The sequence below is a fragment of the Calypte anna genome, chromosome 1, assembly GCF_003957555.1.
Source record: "Calypte anna isolate BGI_N300 chromosome 1, bCalAnn1_v1.p, whole genome shotgun sequence".
NCBI classification, from domain to species: Eukaryota; Metazoa; Chordata; class Aves; order Apodiformes; family Trochilidae; genus Calypte; species Calypte anna.
In genome coordinates, this window is record NC_044244.1 from 78,355,038 (window position 1) to 78,377,159 (window position 22,122).

General features: G+C 39.4%; 1 protein-coding gene across 3 annotated transcripts in view; it reads right to left on the reverse strand.

Moving 5' to 3' along the window:
- GTF2E1 (general transcription factor IIE subunit 1) overlaps positions 1 to 22,122 on the reverse strand; it is a 52,591-nt gene that overhangs the window by 28,201 nt on the left and 2,268 nt on the right. For 2 of the 3 annotated variants that reach the window (XM_030455199.1, XM_030453691.1), the window contains exon 2: positions 14,757 to 15,234. In XM_030455199.1, coding sequence (XP_030311059.1) covers positions 14,757 to 15,204 — 448 coding nt within the window. In that variant the 5' untranslated portion in view covers positions 15,205 to 15,234. Of the gene's footprint in view, positions 1 to 14,756; positions 15,235 to 18,953; positions 19,017 to 22,122 lie in introns of all 3 variants that reach the window. The other variant, XM_030454460.1, reaches the window with a different exon arrangement.

The window sequence follows — 22,122 nt, forward strand, 5'->3', positions numbered from 1 at the left end:
TAAGACTATACCACTCGGGATATTCTTCAACAAGGTAATTTCTGAGTAACATACCAATTCCAAGCTCGAACTGCTATAATCCAGGAAGAAAAAAACATATCACAAAATATATTAAAGGATTTTGCATTACAGCTGGCAGCAGTTCTCAAATGAAGTCAATGCAAGCTGAGGAATCAATGTATTTATGCTGAGAAATTGTATAGCGTACCAGCAGCCAAACACTGCCACTACACTAATGAAAGTAACTTCATACAGCCTTCAGAAAATACATCAGCAAATGCATTTTTGTTTTTTTTTTTTGACTCGCAAATTCTGATCCAGGCACTGATCTGAGAAGAAATAAACAACTACGTAAATGAATTTTCAGACACAGATTTCCAAAACCGATTTCCTGTCTTTCAGCATTCAGAAGCTTACAGCGTCTTAATGCTCCTTTCAAAACTGATTATAAACAAACATAAGGACATTAATTGCAAATCTCTCAGCTCTCACAGGGCATTTCAAATAGAAAGCCCGCAGTGCTGTTTATTTGCTTTTGTTTTCCCCCTCCTTAAGTAGGCACTCATGCTTGGTACCACAAATGCTTCCATCTGAGCAAGCGGAATTGGCACAATGCCACAGTAAATAGCCATCTTGCTGCTAGAAATGCATTGTGCACAGATTTATCTTGTATTTTACCAAATTCGGCACAAATTGAGCTCATAGATCAAAATTCAAAGAAAAACAGGTTGAGAGAAACAAGCTCTTATTCCTTTCCCTTACACGTGGAAGTGCAGCAGAACAGCAATGAACTTAAACTTTGTGTCAAAAAGTTCATGGGGAAGATGGAGCCATGCTCTTCTCAGTGACAGCCAATGGTAGGAAAATGGTAGGGGTAATGGATGCAAGCTGGAGCTCAGGAGGTTCTGTGTAAACATAAGGAAAAGCTTTTTCACCGTAAGGGTGACAGAGCACTGGCACAGGCTGCCCAGGGAGGTTATGGAGTCTCCTTCTCTGGAGACATTCAAAACACACCTGGAAGCGTTCCTGTGTGACCTGCTTTAGGTGGTTCTGCTCTGGCAGGGGGGTTGGACTCAATGATCTTTCAAGATCCCTTCCAACCCCTAACACTCTGTGATTTCTATGATTACCTGTACTCTGAAGAGGGAGAGGCACACTAAAAAAACAAATAACTTTTGCCAAAGATAACAAAGTCTATTTAAATCCAAAAGAAGACAGAAGAACCTCAGAAATTTGTAATCACTTGTTTAAAATTTTGTTTTCTAGTTAGATATCAACAGTAAAGGTGAAATTTTGGAACCATGTTGAAGACACAGCAGATTCTCATTGGTATTTCTGAGGCATCGGTCCTGTTCATGCGGGACCTAGAGGCTCAGAGTGGCACAGAATTGAAGAGCTGCAAAAAATGCTTGGTAAGAAAAATTCTGCTTCTAAAGTTGTCAGCCTACTCAGATAAATCAATCAAGTGTGAAGAAAAGGTATAATATATTTCTGATTTTGAAGATGGAGAACCTAAGTAGTAAGTCATAAAGCCATACAAGTGTGTAGTAGAAGGGGCTCTCATGCTCGCTGTGTAAACCTGCAAGTTTCTGCTCTAATATCAAAATGACATATTCACCCAAGCAACACGCAGGAGGGTCCAGAAGTTGCATGCTGATGTGGGTAAGGGTCAAGCTCAGGCTCAGTCACATCTTCTCTGACTCTACAACTGAAGATGTTTGTCTCTGCATTAGACTGTAACAACTACAGTCCTGGCAACACCCAAGGTGGCAAACCTTAACACTTGAAATCCCGAATACAGATTGAGATTACATTTTGATTTATGATTAAGACTACATTTTGGAAGCAAGTATCAAATTGCTGAGGAGCATCCACTTCTCTAAAGTTCCTGTCTCCTTTACAAGTTTCTGCTTTTGTGGGTCATTAACTTTCAAATCCAGCCAGACTAAGATGAAACACCAAAGCATTCAGCAGTGGCAAGACCCCTGGTTGAGAAGGACTATAGGCATGACTGAGGAACTCAGCAAAAATATTCCAGTTTGGATACTCAGTGTTCAGTTTTTACATAAATTAGGTGAGAGATAGTATGCAGCTTGACTTTGTGTTTGAGCACACAGAGGTCTCGTCATACTTTTAATTACCAAAATGAATCAAACCAAGGACAGAACCAGCCCACAGTCTTCTGAAAGCTTAACTTGCATAATACCAAACACAGCAGGTGAGGATTATAGCCTCTTCTTTCATTAGCTTCTCTGACATGCTTAATATTTTCATCGATATTTTAATACACACATGCAAATCAGACAGTTTCATTATGTTACCGACTTCTCATATAAAAAAATATGGGATTTGTTTGTTTCTTTTCAAAATTGATGTGGTCTGTTTGCAACAATAATCACTCCTCTGATCGTTTTCACACAGCAGGGAGTACCAAGCACTGCCATGTCTCCATTTTGGCTTGAGTGAAGCATCACAATCACCTAATCTCTTGTCTTTCATGGTCAAGTTACATCTTTGTCCTTCACTCTCTGCAACATCCCGTATCTGCTTCTTTTTAGTCTTGAGGGTAGACAAGCAAACCCCTTTTTAGTCGGTTTCACCATGTCAGTGCAATTATGGAAATTAAAAAGCAGGTCTGTCTTCTCTCAGCTCCAGAGAACCACATTCAAAAGTTGATAACCTCTTTTGCAACTACAATATTCAAGTATTCCCATAACCACAGAGTTTAGAGTTACTCAAGTTGTGCAGTAAAACTGCTAAATGCATTTATCTACTTGTCAATAGGACTGTTTTCAGAAGCACAGTAGTTTAACTCTTTTTCTCAGTCTGAACTCAGTAAACTGGATCATACCATTTCAGACTCACAAAAAAGACACCCTGACATAGCCCCACCTGTAAGCACAACCGAGGAATTTGTATTAGCCACAGTTAAGTCCCTAGGAACCAGCAGGAGAGTAAGAATAAAACTACTAAGCAGCCCAAGAGTAAGACAATTTTTGCCTGCGAAGAGGGAAAATTTTTCCATGATGCATGTTTAGAGTGGCTTTATCTGAGCTGGTTTGTATCACTGAGCTTTCTCCTGCTCGGCCAAAGCAGCTGCCTATTTCCTTCCTACACCAGATTTCCTTTAATCACTGAAGACAGGATGCTGTGTTCTGACGAAACGCCTTTCCTGGCCATCCCTGGTGGAGGGAATTGAAAGCCCTGCCAATCCTTTTGAAATGCAAATCTTAGCCAAGTAGGTTTCATGCCTTGTTGCCATTGTTGCCTCTCCCTGAAGAGCACATTAGGTGGAACAGTAAACAGAGGACCGTTTACTTATCTTCTACTGAAAGGAATATTGTCTTTCGCTTGCAATCCCCTAATCTCTACATTTTAATTTTCCTCTTTCCTTCTCCCCATATCTCACATTTTTCAAGCAAAAAAGCTTGTTAACTCTAGATGGCAAAAAAACTTGATCCTCAAACCACAATTCTCTTATCTGCATAGCCAGTATGGCTCAACAGAATTTCCTTCTTCAAGTATCAACTATTTCTGTTACCTGTTGAGACCTTAATAGAAAAAATATTCAACCAACATGCGTATTTTCATGTTATTAACAGAAAAATTCTCCCTCTGCCCCGTTTTGGAAAGCATAGGGAGGGAAAGAGCATTTTAATGAAAAAAAGATAAGTACAATTTTAAGTAAAAAGCACACAGACCAATATTCTAATATATGACTCTAATAGGAGAAAAAAAAAGATGCTAACCTGACACTTTCAGGCAGCAAGTAGTATAAGTATAAAAACTCCTAGCATACTTTGGTTCTTTTGGTTCAATTTCAGCCCACAATTGTGGGAAACAATGCAGAGAGAAAGATAATTACTTCCAAAAGTGAAAAAGAAAAGTTTCGTGCAACAGGACAAAATCCTCCAGATAAAATCTTCCACACTGTAAAATATTCCTTGAAGTCAGTGATGGGGGCTATACTGAATCACTAAAATGGTATAAGCAAGACTGAAAATTACAGTGAAAAAACCTCATATTTATTAGCAAGTCTGTATTGATGGAAGCAAAATTCAGAGGGTTTTTTTTCCTCTATTTTAGGAGCAAAAGCTAAGAATTTTACACTACTCAACAATGTTTCAGAAAGAACTTACAGACTCTAATAACAAAGTTAAAAAAAATTCAGACAGAAATTTTAATGTCCGTAGCTGATAACTTATTAGCAGCATGCTTCACACAAACCTCGTTTTTTGCTTCATATTAATGTATTACCTGTATGAATTTCCAGTTATGCCTGTTCCTTGGAACATAGGGTTAGCAAGAAGCACAATGAACATTATTGCTTGTGAAACATTTTTATTCCTTCAAATAAATACAAATCTGTTCAACGCTGGCATATACTGTTGGTTCTCCATTTCAGTTGTGCACGTGTCAGATATACAGCAGGCTGCCTGCACTTCTGATTAAAGAAAGCAACAACCAACATACAGCCTGTGGGCAAAGAAGGACTCCAAAAGAACTCTCGCTTGTGTCATCTTTTTTCTAGAGTTGCTTTGCCACAGGCATGTATATGAAGCCACGTTTAAATTTAACCAGCAAGTATATAGCCCTTGAGCTGGCTGCACTGTAGTCCATGTGTGTTCAGCAAGAATATTTAAGACAGTATTGCAATTCATACACATACCCTTTTTGAAAAATGCAGTAGATTGAAATATGGTGGAAGATCAAACTCTTGTTCAGGAGAAGGCTAACAGAAGCAAAACCTCTTCATAACACTGTAATCTGCACAGAACTCCCTCCCAAATGCTGTGCCTATGTTTCTCCATATACTATACAGGCATTACCCTTATTAATAAGGCTGACATGCATACGGCTACACAGCAGTCGGCCACTCTTCTGGAAAACCAGCTGCTGAACTTCTCATACCAAAATGTCACACGAGGTAAAAGAAACCAGCAACTTTCTACTAAAATCAACAGTATCTGTCTGAATTTGAGATTGAGGTTGGTAACCTCAAGTCCATTCTTCACATTCAAGAACTAGACTGAATGTGTCGGGGACACAGAGAGTTTTATTCTTGTAAATTAAAAGAAGCAGATTTTTTGCACTGGCAGAGCATCTGTGGATGGCAACTGCAAAAACCATATGTATGGCATGTAGGGGGATGGTGTTGCTGCCAGCTATCAAACACTTCCATTAGGGCACCTGCTGCAGTTTCACTTGGCATGCTCCTGGCAAGCAACTTTGTCCTCACAATACTTGGCTAGTTTGAAAACTGGCTAGGAGAAACCATGCTCATAGCAGCTCCTGCAGCACAATTATTAGCTCACTATAAAAGCTGAATGTTTCTCACTTGCTCATACAATTGATGTTCTTGGTAAGCTGGGAAACCAGTCAGTTCAGACTGTAACAGAAGGAAACACGGTAACAGAAGGAAAAGGTTACTTGTCCAGACTCACAGATCAAGATTCCAATGTACTCCTCGTGAGTACAGTGGCAAACGGAAATAACTTTGACCTCATTTTCAACACAACAAAATTAATTCATACCTTTAAAGTGTGAAAAAGAAAATGCAAAAAACTTGCAAAAAACAAATCCAAAACAAGAAAAAAGTTACAAAATAAAAATGCGCACCTTACCCCTCCAAAACCACTATCCCTACCAACCTAAAAACACTTTACCAGATTGGCAAGAGAAAGACACTTCCCTTCTCTTCCCCACCCCTCACGATTAAGAGTTTTCACTCTTCTGACAGAATCATTTTTTGTCCGGTTATTCTCAAAGTCAGGCAATGATTAAAAAAAAAAGACCCAAACTCAGAACATTGCTTCGCTAGACATACTGAAAATAAGGCCTGAGTAGGCATCTTGCTTTAACATGAAGCAACTGAACTCAGAACATTTTACCTTTCAAGGTAAAGTATAACATCTTACCACCTTACATATTACAATTTCTACTTCTGCCTGCAAAGGACCTACTTTTCATCCTTAAAAAAAACAACTATAAAGCTCCACTCAAAACAAGTAAATCAGAATTCCTCTAGTCATGGAACTCGCTTCATCAAACCATTCTGGGCACCTTCCATTTGTCTTCTAGAGTTCATGTACAGCTTAGTAATGTTTACAAGACTTCTATACCTACTTGTTTAAATCACATTTTGTTCATGGGTCCCAAAAGATTCCTTCAGAACATAGTGGTAGGTGGGCAAGAATTTAGATATCTCTCTGGTCCATCTCAGAGGCACATGCAGAAGACTGGAAAAGATGCTTAAAATAGTTTCTCTTGAAGGAATATCAAATGACCACAGATATGCTGCCTTTCGACTTCACCTTCTGAACTTGTGAATAGTTGAAGTAAAGCTGATCGATTCAACATAATGAAGCATTTCATGGTAAAGGCTCTGTTGTCACCTACTTTTCAATGTTATAAGACTTATTTATAGACCTACAAAGGATTTATACGGATGCCTGCTAAACTTCAGTCACTTACCATTTTTGACCACCATAACCATAGTATTACAATGCCATTTCACACCTCCACCAGGAAACGCTGACCATGCACCAGCACCATGTTTGACCTGCAGAGCGCACTGGAAGACACAGGATGGACACGCTTGGGCCAGTAACTTCTACTCTGACAGCCCCCTGGGGGATAACAAACCATGCTGTCTAACTGACCACAAGTGAAAAACAAAAAAACACTATCTTTTTCTGGCCAAGGACCAACTACAGCTATATAAAGACAGGCCAGGGGCTCCAATCAGCAGTTTAAAATATATTTCTCTAGAGCACTGTATCAGATGCAAGCTAATAACCTCTGCCAGAGGGCCACAGCAGGCTGTCAGTGGAGAACGAGGCATGAAAGGTGCTTCTCTTAAGGGCACAGCAGTGCTGTAACTCAGTTGTGAAATAAAAACTTGGCCACAGCTTGCAAAATGCAGGTAGAATGCCCTATATCTATGTATTTCTTGGGCATAGTTGAGGTAGCAAACTCCAGAAAATTCAAAAGATATTGATCAGATTTGTGCTCACATTTCACAGTAATGTTTCATGCTACAGTTTCCCCTGCCTGCTGACCTAGGTTGGCAATTAGAATAAAGGAGCAATTTAACATTTCACATTTTAAAAAGAAAAAAAAAAACAAACATCATTTTATTTTATCTAAAGGAACACTGAGCTGCTCATTCATCTCACCGGGCAGATCATTTTTAGCCCAATTAAATTAAAAATACAGTAAAAGAATATTTGAGCATTCAAAACCATTTCTCTAGAATAGGTAAATTAAACACTAAAAAAATGGACTTCATCAGACACACATCAAATTATTGATTATTCTGAAGTATCAGATGACATATGCATTCAATACAAAACTTGAAAAGAAGAGAGGAATCCTTTCCTTTTCTCAGTAAGAGCTATTTCTGCTCCAGCTCACATGAACCATCTCAGCAGCGCTGAGCTGACAGTTCTTCCTTCTGTCCTAATGTGGATAAATTAATCCAGACAGTAAGCAGAGAAAAACACAACTGGACAGAGGGAATAACCAAAGTAAGCTCATTAGGAACTAAAGAAGTTTTCTTTTTTTTTTTTTTTTAAATATACTACAACCAAGAAAATTAGGCTAAAATACCAACTCAGCTATCATACTATACCCCCTAGTTGCATCCAACAGCAAACAGCAGAGACTTCAACACAAGCACATGATTCTACATGACCTCCTGATCTGACTTATAGGTACCCATGCCTAAAAGGATGACACATGACACGCTTCCCAGATGGTATTACCAAGGATGCAAAAGAACAGCAAGTTACTAGAGTAAAAGATAGGAGTGCTGCAGTTCAGCATTCATCACTACAAATGGCTTAGCAGTATTCACAGATTTTACAGGCACCTTCTTGCTGTTATCTATTTCAATTTGCAATGCCAAAAGAAAAGTTAAAGTGATAGATAACCTTTACTTGAGGGGCAACTATTTCTCACGCTTCTAATAATAAAATGTCCTTTGAAGCCACAAGAAATAAAATGGTACCAATACTGTAAGTCAGGACATGACTTTATCAGATACCTTTTTTAATCTGAGAGAGACAGCACACCAGTCAGAGGTCAGTGTGGAATACAGAGAAGTGACTAGCTAGAACTCTGCAGACAATAGCTTTTCTGAGTTACTCCAGTGATTTATAGTCCTCCACTCTGATCTGCATAGCACAGGCTCTGACAGTACCTTCACCTACTTCTATCACCAAGATGAGCAGTCTGTGGTTAGACTAGATGGTGGTTATCTTTCAGACAGGGTGTCCAACCCAGAGGGAATGTGTTCAAGTTACAGATGTAACCTACATCCCTTGTAAGAAATTCTGAAATATATTCTTTTAGAAAAACGTGCATTAATTCTGGTATGTTTTCCTCAGTTTTCCCTCCCCTGTGGCTCCAGACCTTATCAAGCTGAAGCAGAGTAAAGCTGACAGGAATACTCTTACAGCTTTTGCCAGAAATTTGAATAGGAACAGAGAAACTAAGCAGAGCATGGGCAGTTTTCTCCTGTTGGTGTTTGTCAAAAAGCTCTCAGTTGTGACACAGACAAACAAAATGTGCCTTTAAAGTCCAGAAAAATCACACTGATGGGCTTACATACACTTGGGAAGCTAACAAGAATTAAAATCTTCACAGAATTTGAAGTTATTCAAAGCAGAACTGCTCTGAATCCTTTCCTTTTCAAAGGAAGTTTCTGGTATGCCAATTTACAAAAAGACTCTTAAGTCCTGATTTTGGCTACTAAAAAGCTGCAAATTGTTGAAGTAGTAATATCATATAGCACACACATGGCAGTACATGGTAGACAAAGCTATGCAGAATGACTCTTCTGAAAATGATGGAAACTAAAGCACAAGAATCAACAACATAAATATCAAATAGGACTATTATTTTGTTCCTAACATAGGAAGGACAGGAGCTCTTGGAGCATCTCCATAGGAGGACCATGTAAATGAGGAGGCCTGCAGTACCTCTCCTTTGAAGATAGGTTGAAAGAGTTGGTGTTGTTCAGCCTGGAGAAGCAGAGACACCTTATAGCAGCCTTCCAGTACCCTAAGTGGCCTACAGGAAAGCTGGGAAGGGACTTTTTCCAAGGGCATGGAGTTACAGGATGAGGAAGAACAATGTCGAACTGAAAGAGGGTATATTTAGATTAGACATTAGAAAGAAATTCTTTACAGTGAGAGTGGAAAAGACACTGGTACAAGCTGCCCAGGGAAGCTGTGGCTTTACCCTCCCTGGAACTGCTCACGTTCAGGCTGGATGGGGCTTTGAGCACCCCGGTTTAATAGAAAGTGTCCCTGCCCATGGCAGAGGAGTTCAAACTATATGACCCTTAAGGTCCCTTTCAACCCAAATCATACTATGATTCTATGATTTTATTTCTTTCTTTCTAATGGCTGGATGTTACAGGACACAGAAGGAGATGTACCAGAAATGGATACAAGAGCTCCACAAGAAAAGGTAGGGTGAAAAACAGTGAGAATGTGAAGCATAGGAAAGATTAACAATAGGTTCAAAAGTAATTTGAATCATATTAGGAAAATTTGACATGAGTGTAGAATTTTTGCCTGAGGAAGCAGAAATTCAAAACAAGATGACAAGACAGATGTGATCCAAATAGCTCACTGGGAATGAAGTGAGAAGCTGAGCTATCAGAAGAAAAGGCAGTAGCTCCAGAAGACAACACCTAAGACCAATGCAAAAAATCAAAGGCTGCTCAAATTTCTGATCTCCCTAACAGGGCCTGAACCACACAAAAGCTCAGCTGCACACAGGCTGTCTGAATGTGATATAAGGTGCCTTGTGACAGGTACAGAAAACCAGCCTTTGAACACACGGTATGCAATTCTGTTATGAAGTACACAAATGACATGTGAGAGGCTGACAGTAAAACAGTGGGGTTAAAATGAAATTCAAGGTGTTGTCTTCCCTTCTGCAAAAATGATATCGCCACCTTCAATCTGGCAACATTTCACATCTGCAAACAGAGTAAGAATAGGATTTGAATACACAGTGTATTTTGCATTCCAGAGCATCTTCAGGAACTCTAAGATAGCTATATCCACAAATCATTCACCAAAACAAAAGCAAACTGTGGGAGGGCAAAGAGGAGACAACTAATGAGCTGCTATGAATTCCAACAGCAACAAAAGACTCCAGTGATTACAACTGCAATTAAGAATATCCCAACAGCATCATCTTCCTGAATCACATTACCCACTTATCTTCCATCTTTTTTTTTTTTTCCACTATTATTCACATCTTATATGACTGAATGTTATGGTGAAGAAACATACTGAATAGGTGTATATAAGAGAGACCAACTGTAGTTACAAGATACTGTTAACATTATGATTTTCTTCACAGTTACAGAAGTGAAGAATCACAAGACTGGAAATTAATTATTCTTCACAGGTAGAAGAGAACAGGGGACAAACTTCTTTATCTAGCTTTTTATTTTCTTTCTAATATCAAATTCATCTACTACACTGATTCATCTACTACAAATCAAATTCATCTACTACACAGTATCCTGATACAGTTGGGATTTAGGATACCTAAGGAAGTCCAGAGCTAAATAACAGTGTGATGCACTGCAATATCCCAGTTTTGTCATTCCTTCACTTCAACCCTACTCTGCCTTTTGTGGTTACTAGTCACATACTTTATTTCAAATTGACCTTGAATTTGACAGTCAACTCCAACACTATGCTAGATTTACAAATATGATTAGGGTATAAGGATGGGATACATAGGAACCTTCCCCAGTCACATCCAATTAATCAATCACACTATAGAACACATACCCATGAATGTAATCTCCAGTCTTGTGACATTAAATAAATCAGTCAACATGAGCCCATGTGTATAGAGAAAAGAAGGCAGCTCCCTCTGCTGGGTGAGACATTGCAGCTCCTCCTGTCCTTCCCCCTACACACCACAGAAGAGATTTCTGCACATTTAGTTCTCTCTGAGTTTTATTTTAAAAATCCAAGCCACAAGATGGTATTGAGTTGCTTAGATTACTCTTCAGTTTCAGGAACTGGCTTACAGAAAGCAAATTTCTGTAGTTTCTACATTTAAAAGCACAGAGAAGAAAACTCATCCCATAGGTCTGTGTAAAATCAAGGTCAAACACTTGAAAACCCAGTGTCCTTTATGCCAGTGTCCACTATCAGCCCTGGTGGGCTGTGCGAATAGACAGAGTTCAGCAGTGTTATTCACAGTATGTAATAAACACCTGGCTTTTCTTACTGTTACTCAATTAAACTCTTTTACATCTTTGCTTTAAGAGATAGCCCTTGCTTCAGGGAATGGTTGCAGCTTTCCACCTGCACGAAGCTCCATCACAACAGTAGTTGCATGAAATTACTACCATGCAGAACAAAGGTGGATGAACTACCAAGAGCACAGGTTAGACAGCAAACAATGGCACAAGTGAAAGACAGCAATCTGTATTTCAGATGCCTATAGGGTCTTCCATGGAAACAACAATCTTTTTGCTTTCTCAGCCATCCCATCTCAAACACAAGGCTAGAAGTAAACTGCTTTTAATTCATACAGCATTAGTGCTTTTCTTTCTGTAGATCTCTAAACACAAAAGTGGGAAAGAACTGTCGACTCAGCCTGTAACAACCCAGTCTGTGCCAATTCCCATCAAAGGCACAACCAGATCAATGGGCAAACTGGAATTTCATCACTTCTTGAATCAGAAAGTTCTTAGCTTTGCTACAAGTTTCCACAGCAAACTTGCAAAATAAAAACATGCTGCAACCAATGTGTTTGCCTCTAAAAGCAGAAGCAACTGTCACTGCTTCTTTGGAGACAACAGTAAAACCACCACAAAGAAGAGTGTGATATTATTTGTTTATTTTAAATTTGTTCACAAATGGAGTAAAGCATAGAGCTAAAAAAAACAAACCCTCCATTTGACAGATGGTAACCTGTAAGAAACTGACCTTTGCTAAAGCTGAGAGATAGACACAGATCCTGTGGTAAAAAGAGCACCAGAGATTCAGCTTATGGACAGACTCTTCACAAGCAAGCACTCTTAATTCACAAGTTGCAATAGAATGATGAGAGGCATGGAGACATTCTTGAAACCTCCTCGCTATCGCTGATAAGGAAGTGAAGGAGCAATAACCTTTCTAACCCCTTCATTCTACAACAATTGATCAGAGTTTGCATTTGAGTTCTAACTAGGGGAGGGGAAAGCAAAGTAGAAGCAAGCACAGGACATCTAAACCATCTCCATCTCTGAGTGACAAGGATAAAAAGCAGACAGTGAAACAGGATGTCTTTTAACAACAGACCGCCAATTAAAGAGCAGCTTGGTCCAGACCAGTGCAAAGGATGACTTCCATGCTCTGCTTGAGCCATGGACTAACAGACTTTGGCCCTGCAGGCCTTTTAATTTGTAAATTTTATCAGCATGGCTGCAATCCAGGAGCAGCTTAGGTCAGTCGTGACTGAAATTCATGTGGCCTTCAGCTACCCTTCAGCAACTGAACTTCAGTGAGCAGGAGAGGTTTCTGTATAGTGCTGATAAGGGCCCGAGACATCCTTGGAAAAGGTTTGCTATTCACTGTCTGACAAACTTTGTTCCTCTTCATGCTTTGTCCTCACAAGTTCGTTTGTGAGAGATCCAAAAGTGCCTCAAGTTCATTTCTAGTACGGAATTCCAGAGGAGCAGGAAACATGCACACAACATAATTCCCTGCAATATAAAGCAGCTATTCACACACAAAAAAAACCCCCAACAAATAAAACTGTCCACCTACTTACCCAGAATGGAAACAGAATGGAAACTACCTCATGGGTTCAAAATGTAGTAGGAGACCTTCTTAAACAGTAAGTGGAGAGCCCTATGCAAACTGGTACTCCATGTAAAAGCTCTTGAGAAAAAACATCATCATCATGTCCTATCTAGATAAAGAAAATACTGACTTAAAAGTCATATGGCCGAACAGAATATAGGTAAATTCTAGGCAGGTACATTCTTACTGAAAGTGAACCAGCTATATTGTAATTTGCATGAATACTGACAGAAACCAACTGCTGGGAATTGCTGGTACTGGTAATTGAACAGTACTCAATCTTTCCTTCCATCAGCAAAACTGAAAAACACTCCACATGCCAGTGAATGATTTTCACTGTGGAGGCACACAGTTCCTATACCGCAGACAAATCCTTAGCTGACCTCATTAGTTCCTGAAGCACAGGCCTTGCTGTCAAAGCCAAATCCCAGCATTATTGCCTTCTGCATCTCCTCGACAGCAAATTCTTTGCTCTTGGAACTCACCACCCACGCAGGCCAGGAGGACTCACCTTCCAAGTTTTACAGATCCCTTGGGATGAGTGACTCACATTACGCTCCACATTTTTTCTCTGCACCAGTTCTCTACGTTCCCATAACTGAAGTAAATGCAAAAGCATTACTCCCATTCAGCCCAACACCATGACTGCAGCTGCCAGAAGGGAACATTACTGTAGAGAGCACATTGTTTCTGTACTCAGTGGTGAGTAAAGAAAATCCGTGCTGGTACTGCTGGTTTTGGTGCTCCATGAAGGAGTAACTTCTATCCAGAAAGCTGCACTGGATTACAGCAACATCTGCTACTTTACTTAGTGGATTCTGCTTCTCTAGTACTAAATACCTATTTCATGGTTGTTGAAGGCAAAAGAGTTCCACAGCATTTGATTTTTGGTGGCAAGAAAGAGGGAAAATAATAGGCCCTCCTCCAAAGTAGATTAGATCAGTACCCTTAAGAATAAAAGCCTCAATACCACTAAACAGTGAATTTTTACAGTTTCTCAGTATGATACCTTATGCAAAGTACCACATTCCACTGTTTCTGAGAGCTCTCCTGACTTTCTCTCTCTCTCTCTCTCTCTCTCTTTGTGTGTGTGTGTGAAAAAGTAAGATCAGGCCAAATAATCCAAAAGAAAAATTAAAACCTAAAGAAATGAAATCATGAGGTGAAAGCCTAACACCCAACCCCTGCTTCACACCTTCCTCCCTAAATAATCCCACATTAGGCTAACAAAATATGATCTCAACAGGTGCAGGTATTGTTCCTTTCCTCTTCTGGCACAGAAGCACTAAGTATTTGGCCCACTCCTGCAGACAATGACACCCAGAAGTTTCTCATCTCATACACAGTAGACAGATATGCACCTTCCACTGAGACACACACTTGAAAAAGAACCTTGTTTACTCCCAACCACAGACCAATTTGTAATTAATTTCTTTTAACTTTCATGAGATTGCTTTACACTGAGGAAGCAAGGTTGTGCAGTACAATGAACTGTCTAGAAGAAAATTAAACAGTTAACAACTCGCTGCTTGCATGATCATCTCTAAATTAAAAAAACTTTGCATACCAAAGTCAACTATACATATGTCCTCTCTGAAAACTACCAGTAAGTCACACAGTTTACAATCCATCAGCTTCCAACAAGGACAGATTGACTTATTCATCCCTGAATTTGATAGTGATAAAACCTCCATTCCTCTACTGCTTGTCTACCCAGCATCTTAGCAGCACTGCTGTTTACTTGTACAGACTGTATAAACCTGTATACATTCCTTTTGTATTCTGCTTCAACATTTATCACCTGCAGAAACAGACTGCCCTCTAGCTCCAGTCAAAGTCAAGAGAACTTTCCTAAGACTGTTTCCTTATAGCCCAGCACTTGCAAAGGAGAGAACAAGAGCATTCTGCTACCCCTACTCTTACCTGTCCTGGGGTCAAACAGCTGGTTGGCTTCCAGGTCTGTGAAAGTGCTGAAGCAAATGGGGCATTTAAAAGAGGCACGATTTGTGGAGTCTCTTTCATCTGTCTCAATCCTCCTCCTCATGTGGTCCAGCTTGTACTTCACCACGTTAACCAGGAGGCGGTAGTTGATGAAGTAGTAGTTGTGACGGGTGGTTTTGCCGTCTGGAGCCGTCTCTACCCTCATCCTGCATTTGATGAACTTGTCACCTTTGAGGGTGTTAAGGACAGCCCGCAGCTGCTTCCTATCAAACTTAAGGAGCTCTAACATGTCCTCTTCCTTCACACAGGGATTCCTGATGAGAATGTCCAGAGCCAAAGCATGCTCAATGCCATAGAAGCCACGCACCACATATTTGGCAAGACGCTTGAGAGCTGCTGGGACCTCAGTGAGGACGTCTGGGTCAGTCATAGCAGGTTCAGATCTTAAGCTTCATGTATACTGCAGTGAAAAAAAAAAAGGCAATTGAATTCTTAGTTAATTGTCTAACTTCAGAAGTTTAGATTTGTCTCACTTAGAGCTAAGAGAAGGATGGGGTCTTCTCTATTTCTTTTTTCCAAGCCCTGTTGTCTCTTCTTAGATGGTAATAATGTCAATGCCACAGAAGCAGAATTAAGAAACTTAACCTCTCATTCAAAACAAAATTATGGAAAACAAAAAAAAGGTACCATAACACAATGCAGATTTCACTTTTCTGCAGTCACAGCCAACAGAGCTGGAGTAAAAAGGCTGTCTTGAAGCTGAAGCCAAGCAGCCAGTCTCATGACCAAATGAGACTTGTAGCTTGGGAGAAGCAGAAAAAGGCTACAGCAAGTTAAGTCCTAAGTTGGCCCAAGAGTGAAGCAGTCTTATGGCCTCAGTTGATGTCACTTTATCCCACTGTAAGTATACCTACCCCTTATACTCCACAGACATTCTGAGACAGATTTTTATATACAAGCAAAACAAAAGCTCTCAGCTGCACATTGAGGACAGATTTTTCCTTACTTTCTGATAAACAGGCCTTAGTCAACTGTCTGCAACATGAAAACTGTTAGCACTACCACCTCCTACACCACAGACAGCTTCAGCCTTGGTCTTGGATGAGCAAAGAGGTCTTTTTAAAGGACTGATCTTTCATTTAAAGTCTCAAATCCAGGCCCTAAAAGCCTGTGGCTAATATAACACAATAAATGATTTAAAACCAAGACACAGGGAACATGAAGAGATGATATGTTTAAACAAACAAAGTACGCTTTGAGTTACTAAAATCATGACCTATCATGTTGGCTGTGACTAGGCAATATTTATGAAGACTGAATTTTCACTTCATTTTTCTTCACCTAAACATCAAATGGCACAGTCATGACAGTGATGCACTTCCGTGACATACACAGGATCACATATAGGATCATATCATGCAAAGAATTCCTCATAATGTCACCTTTGCTAGACATAGCCAAAAATCAAATCCCACCAGACAATTAACAGCAGTGACTCTTCTGAAGCAGACAGCTTTGTCCAGTGGAGAGAAAAAGGGAAGTAACTCTGGAAGGCACAGAGTAAAAGCTTACTGCAATTTCAAAAGGTGCTTTTCTGCATTGTCCCTCCACTCTTTCAATTCTATACATCTGTAGGCAATTCCCCTCCACTCATAATGCACTTGGATTTCCATGTGTGAAAGGTTCAGGAGGATCATAAAATATTACAGGTGCTTTTGACATACCCATTCAGGAGGCTGTACTCCCAGTCAACCTAAAATAAAACTCTAAATAGTGCTTTTCAATAGGAAACTTCTATGCTAGTTTAGGATAGGAACAGCCATTTCTTAAGAAAAAGGTTCATTCAACCAAAGAAAAACTGTGCACCTTAATTTTTACATCATTACTAAGCAAATTTTATTTACAAACTAATATAATAAATAGTTAAACTCTCCCAATCTCAGTCTTCCCTTCCATGAGATGTTTCACACACTGTGTATGTACCTCCCCAGCATTCAAGTATCAAATAAATGAACGAGGAGACCAAGAGCAGAAGAAGGAATCTGGGTGGGTATCCTATTTTTTCCACGGTTATCGTAAAACCTGTAACATTCTTTTTGACAAACACTATTACAGAACTGCTCTGCGTTCCCCATCCTAAGACACCCCCCTGAAATCAACAAGCTCTACAGGTAACCAAGCAGTTGATGACTTGCTTCCATCAGGTAACACTGCTCAAAAAGCTGGTATCATTTATCACAGTAGTCCGTTCTTTTTTTTTCATGAGAAACACCAACCTCTCAAAAAACCTTAAGCTATGTTAGCCATTGAAGCCTTATTTCTCTCCAGCCTCTACCTTCTTCAGCAACTGTGGAAGTACCTAGATACTCTCAAGGGTTGCAACCAGTGCAACTAGAAAGCAATTAGGTAGTGGACTGTGGTACGTAGCAGTAAGTAAATCAAGACTCTCTGTAGTTCCTGTCTTTGGGGTAAGAGTCTTTCTTTCTTTCCTTCAGTCTTTTCTTTTTAAAATGCTTCCATGCTTGAACTTTTCTTCTTCTCTAAATTGGGGCTAAAGTGTATTCACAGTCCTCAAACTGAAATGAACTGAACATTTGTTGAGTTCTGGTGTGCAGGGATGTCCAGCTCCAGCTTCCCTTCATGGAAATTAAATTAAAATATGCTTATCACAGTGTGTGATGAGCAGTGAAAAAAGCACTTCTAGAGTCAGTTAGCTTTATTTTGCATGACAGATACATAATGATTTATCTCACACAAAGGACAACTTCAGAGAGCTTTGTGTTCAAGGTAGAAGTGTTAGCAATAAAGGATGTCAGATCATGAGTCAGCCAAACAGTATTTTGTAATATCTACATCAGATCCAATCTGAATACTATCACAGTAAATCACTCTTGAAAATCAATTTCAGTCTTTTGGTATTTTCCCTCTTTCAGTTACTTAAAGATAAATCTTGCTTTTGACTGAATCTGTCAGCAACACCATGATACTAATAAAATAATGTCAAGGGAGAAGCTGGCCAGAAAGTCTTTATTCGCTCTAACTGATTAAATCTTATTCTGAGTTTAAGCACAGGATAACATTAATGTAAAGATTAATTTTAAGTAAAATCTGGCACCCCAGAGGAGATTTTAAGTTTTGAAAGTCAAAAGGTTTTTAATTGCTGATCTCAGAGACAAACAAAAACCCCTTCTCTCCTCAACAATTCATTGTCCCCTAAAAAATCCTTGCAGAAAAACTTGGCAATGCAACTTGCAGTGGACAAAGTGACATTCAGAATACCAGTTGTAACAAAAAAAGGAGAAAAATGTTTTTAAATAAGCACATCTCACTCTGGATACCTAATCTGACAGATGAAGGAAAACATTATCTCTTTGAGAATCTCATTGATAAGACAGCTACATTCCCACAGCCACTTTCAAAAGAGGTTTAAGGTACAATTTCCAGAATAATGCACTCAAACACCTTAAGCCAAGACTTAAAAGGGACCAGTATATAAAACCACCTCTAGAAGTATATACTTTTCCCTTGGTTTTCAGCAATAGTTAGAGATTCAGTAATATTTCTTAGTGTCAATCATTAGAATGTATTTTTTCATGTACTGGACAGCCTTCAGGTAAGACAACCAACTGACTAGCACCAGCTTTAAGAAATATTTGAAAGAATAAATAAATAAAGCCACCAAAGAACACCCTTGTCAAGCTGTGCTACATGATAGTCAACAATGGTGAACACAACTTACCTAGCTCTAGAAAGGAGCATGGATGTACATTCATTAAACACCAGTTTTTGGTATTAAATTGAGGACAAATATCAAATTGATGACAAGCAAAGGCTCTAGCAAGATCTGGGTGATTGGATGAAGGACTTACTTTACAACCTCATTCTTGACAATCATATTGCCATGTAATTTTTATAATGCAGAACAATGGTGCAAGAATGCATACATACCACTGCCAGAACTTACCAGGCCAGGGTCTGACAAATTGTTTCTCTAGGAGAACCTGACATCTGGCCCACAAAGAATCACAGGCTACATACAGCATACAGAGCTGCTGGCAATCACCTTTCACCAGACAAGAAATACAGTTCTGACCCAGACAGAAATACTTCTGACCCAGCTCAGAAGTAATCCAGTGCCACAAGAATATCGGATTAAAATTCAAAAGCAGGGGAACTTACCATTGCATCCTTGAGCAATGACTTCACCTTCCACTGAAGCGGTAAGTCAAGCTTCAATTAATTCTGTGTGCCAAGAAATATGATAACACCTCCTAACAAGGTTTTAATGGACATTCATCTACTTCATAATAACGTCTGTGCTGACCTTAACAATGTATAAGCATCCAGGGACATTGTTAGGAAAAAAAAAAAAAAAAAGAAAAAGAAAAAAAAAACAACCACAAAAGAACAATGACCAAGATACACCACTACATACTAACCAACTACAGCAGCAATAAAGCACACTGGACAAACTGATATTTGGAAACCCCCAAAAGAAAAATGTCAAAATTTAAGCATGGGCTTTACTAAAAGAGACAGCTGCTGGGGAACAAAAATCTCCACTGGTCATGACTTTCTTGATGCAACAATCAAGCAACTGCACCCTTCTTCCCTATGTACTAAGATTTCAAGTATTCCTTTGTGAACTCAAACAGGAATTGTGCTAAGGATGCTGGTTATGTTTTTCTTCCTGCTTTTCCAGACTAAAGCTGAGACAAAAGATGAAAAGTGCTAAAAATGTGACACCTGGAAGACACAATGTAGATGAAAATAGAACAAGCTATGAATATTAGTCAGAATAAACATGAATTTTTATCCAGTACTGCACATGAATACCAACTTGTTTTAACATAAAACTTTGAGGCTTATATTAATTACACTAGTAATTCTACCTCAAAAAATTAATGGTCTCACTGTTCATATATTTAGTGAGATAAACCTTTTAAAAGTGAGATCTTGGACAAAAAGAAGTCTACTGCTCTTCAGATTTATTTTGGTAAACAAGCCCTTTGTAACACCCTATGTTTCTTGTGGAGGAAAACTTGCAGGCCGGGCTGTGAACATAGGTGTATGAGACATACTGTTAATATTTGGAAAGGTGATCCTATTTTCCCCCACATCTAATTGAAGTTGTTTCCACTCTTTTCCACTAAATCTTTGACACTAGATTTTTTTCTGACTTGTTTGAAAAAGGTTTCTGCAGCCTTCTGCCAAAAATTTTCTTAAAAAGGCGAAGAATTTACTTGCTTACAACACTGACAGTTTCTTCAGGCAAAATCCAGTTATGAGAGTCCTTCACCTGTAAATGTGGCAAGTAGGACAGAATTCCAGTAGTCAGTGTATACTGTATACTATATCCGACTCCAGCAGTCACTTCCAAACACTAGATGCAAATTTTCTACTCTCTCACTCTGATAAAACTTAAAATTCTGTCTTCCAGAAGATGGGGAAGTTAAGCTAAGAAGAGTGACTCTGAATCTTCCTGAGTACAGGAAGGGAAGGCACAAATTTCAGAACTACAGTGGGAAAACATGCCATGAAGATTTTAAATGTCTGTAACCTCAGCCACAATTCATCCTTTTCCACAAAAAGGCACAAAAGCTTCCCTTCTCAAGCGTGCATTTCTTCACCTTTCTCTGTAGAGAACAGGTGATATGTGCACTATGTCCCTATTATCCAGAACTGCCTTTATCCCACGTAAGTCAGAAACCGAAGGTCTTCTAATCAAATGCTTTACTGAACTCCATTTCCTGAAGACTTCAGAACACTGCTGCTCAGCCTTTCTCCTGCACTACAACTTAATGAGAAACTGTTTATTTTCATTGCAAGGCCTGCCCTGAATTATTAAAGGAGAAAAGAACAATCTGGTTTCACTCAAGCTCAGTCTTCTTCTTGGCATTCTCCAAAGTGATACCAAGATGCCACGGGTATCAAAATCACTTTCTTCACCAAAGATGAAGAGTTGTGTAGCAGTGAAAGCCAGAAGGGCCTGGCTGAAATTATAACATTTTCACGCAATTTGTGAGGAGGAGACCAGAGGAGGGTTCCAAAGATGAAAAGAGGGCTACAGCATGTCTCCTAAGACTGGTTTAAAGAGATGGGATTGATCAGCCTGCAGAAGGGAAGGCTCCAGGGGTACCTAACCTTCCAGTAGCTTTCTAGTACCTGAAGGGGTTCTACAGGAAAGCTGGGGAGGGCCTATATACAAAGTCACGTAGTGACAGGATGAGGGGGAACAGTTTTAAGTGGAAAGAGGATAGATTTATATGAGGTATTAGGAAGAAAATCTTTACTATATGAGGGTGGTGAGATGCTGGCACAGGTTGCCCAGGGAAGTTGTGACTGCCCCTCCCTGCAAGCGTTCAAGGCCAGGTTGGATGGGGCTGTGAGCAACCTGGTCTGGTGGGAGGTGTCCCTGAAAGGACAATGCAGGGACAGGATGCAATTCTCATTCACATTCATAATCTAAACCTGACAGCAATAACAGCAAAATAGTAGCAAACTAAAGGACTACCTATGCGCAGAAGTTCTTCAAATGCACATTAACAAACTATTTACAGTAGTACCTTTAAAAAAATGGAAGTGAATTATTTATGGAAGGCTAAACTCAGTGGCTAGAATAGTGAAGGCACAGTTTCCTGTTAGATCTTAAGTCAAACTATAACCTCACCACCATAAAGAAATCTTTCTCTTCTTTCCCAGCCTTCAGCCACAACCCCTGTCATTCTGTGTTAATATGGACAGTTGCCTATTCATGCAGCAAGGTGAATCAAGTTGATAAAAAGTGAAAAACTAATGTGCCAAAAAGGCAGGGTAATTCAGAGGGAGGGCCAAGGTAGAAAACTTCAAGAACTGAAGCACTGATGTTACCAGACTAGAGCTTATGTAAAGCAGAGAGAAGAAAGCACAGCTAGGGATATAGAAGAGTAAGTTTTCCCCACGTGGTGGCAAGGATTTTAAATTGACTCAATTGCAATGTGAAGTCACTGGAACATTTTAAATTTATACTGCAATGTAAATTAAACCCAGCAGAAGAGTACCTGCCATTCTGGAAATATCTCAGCACCGGCCCTCAGTTGAAGAAGCTGTGTGAGTTTTTTAAAAGAAAAAAGTAAAAGCATTTCTCACAAATATCAAGCCTAAGAAGTCATGATTGCACTGAAGTACAGTGGGCTTTACTGCAGCAGTCCTTTTCAGTTTCTGACAAGAAATAATAGTTTTTCATATCTGGATTCAATGAGACCTGGAAGGCCACACTTCTAATCATAACAGTAGATACTGTCTGACTTCCAGGAATTTCAGAAAGAATTAAGACAAAGATTCATGAAAGCTTTCATTTATGAAAGCA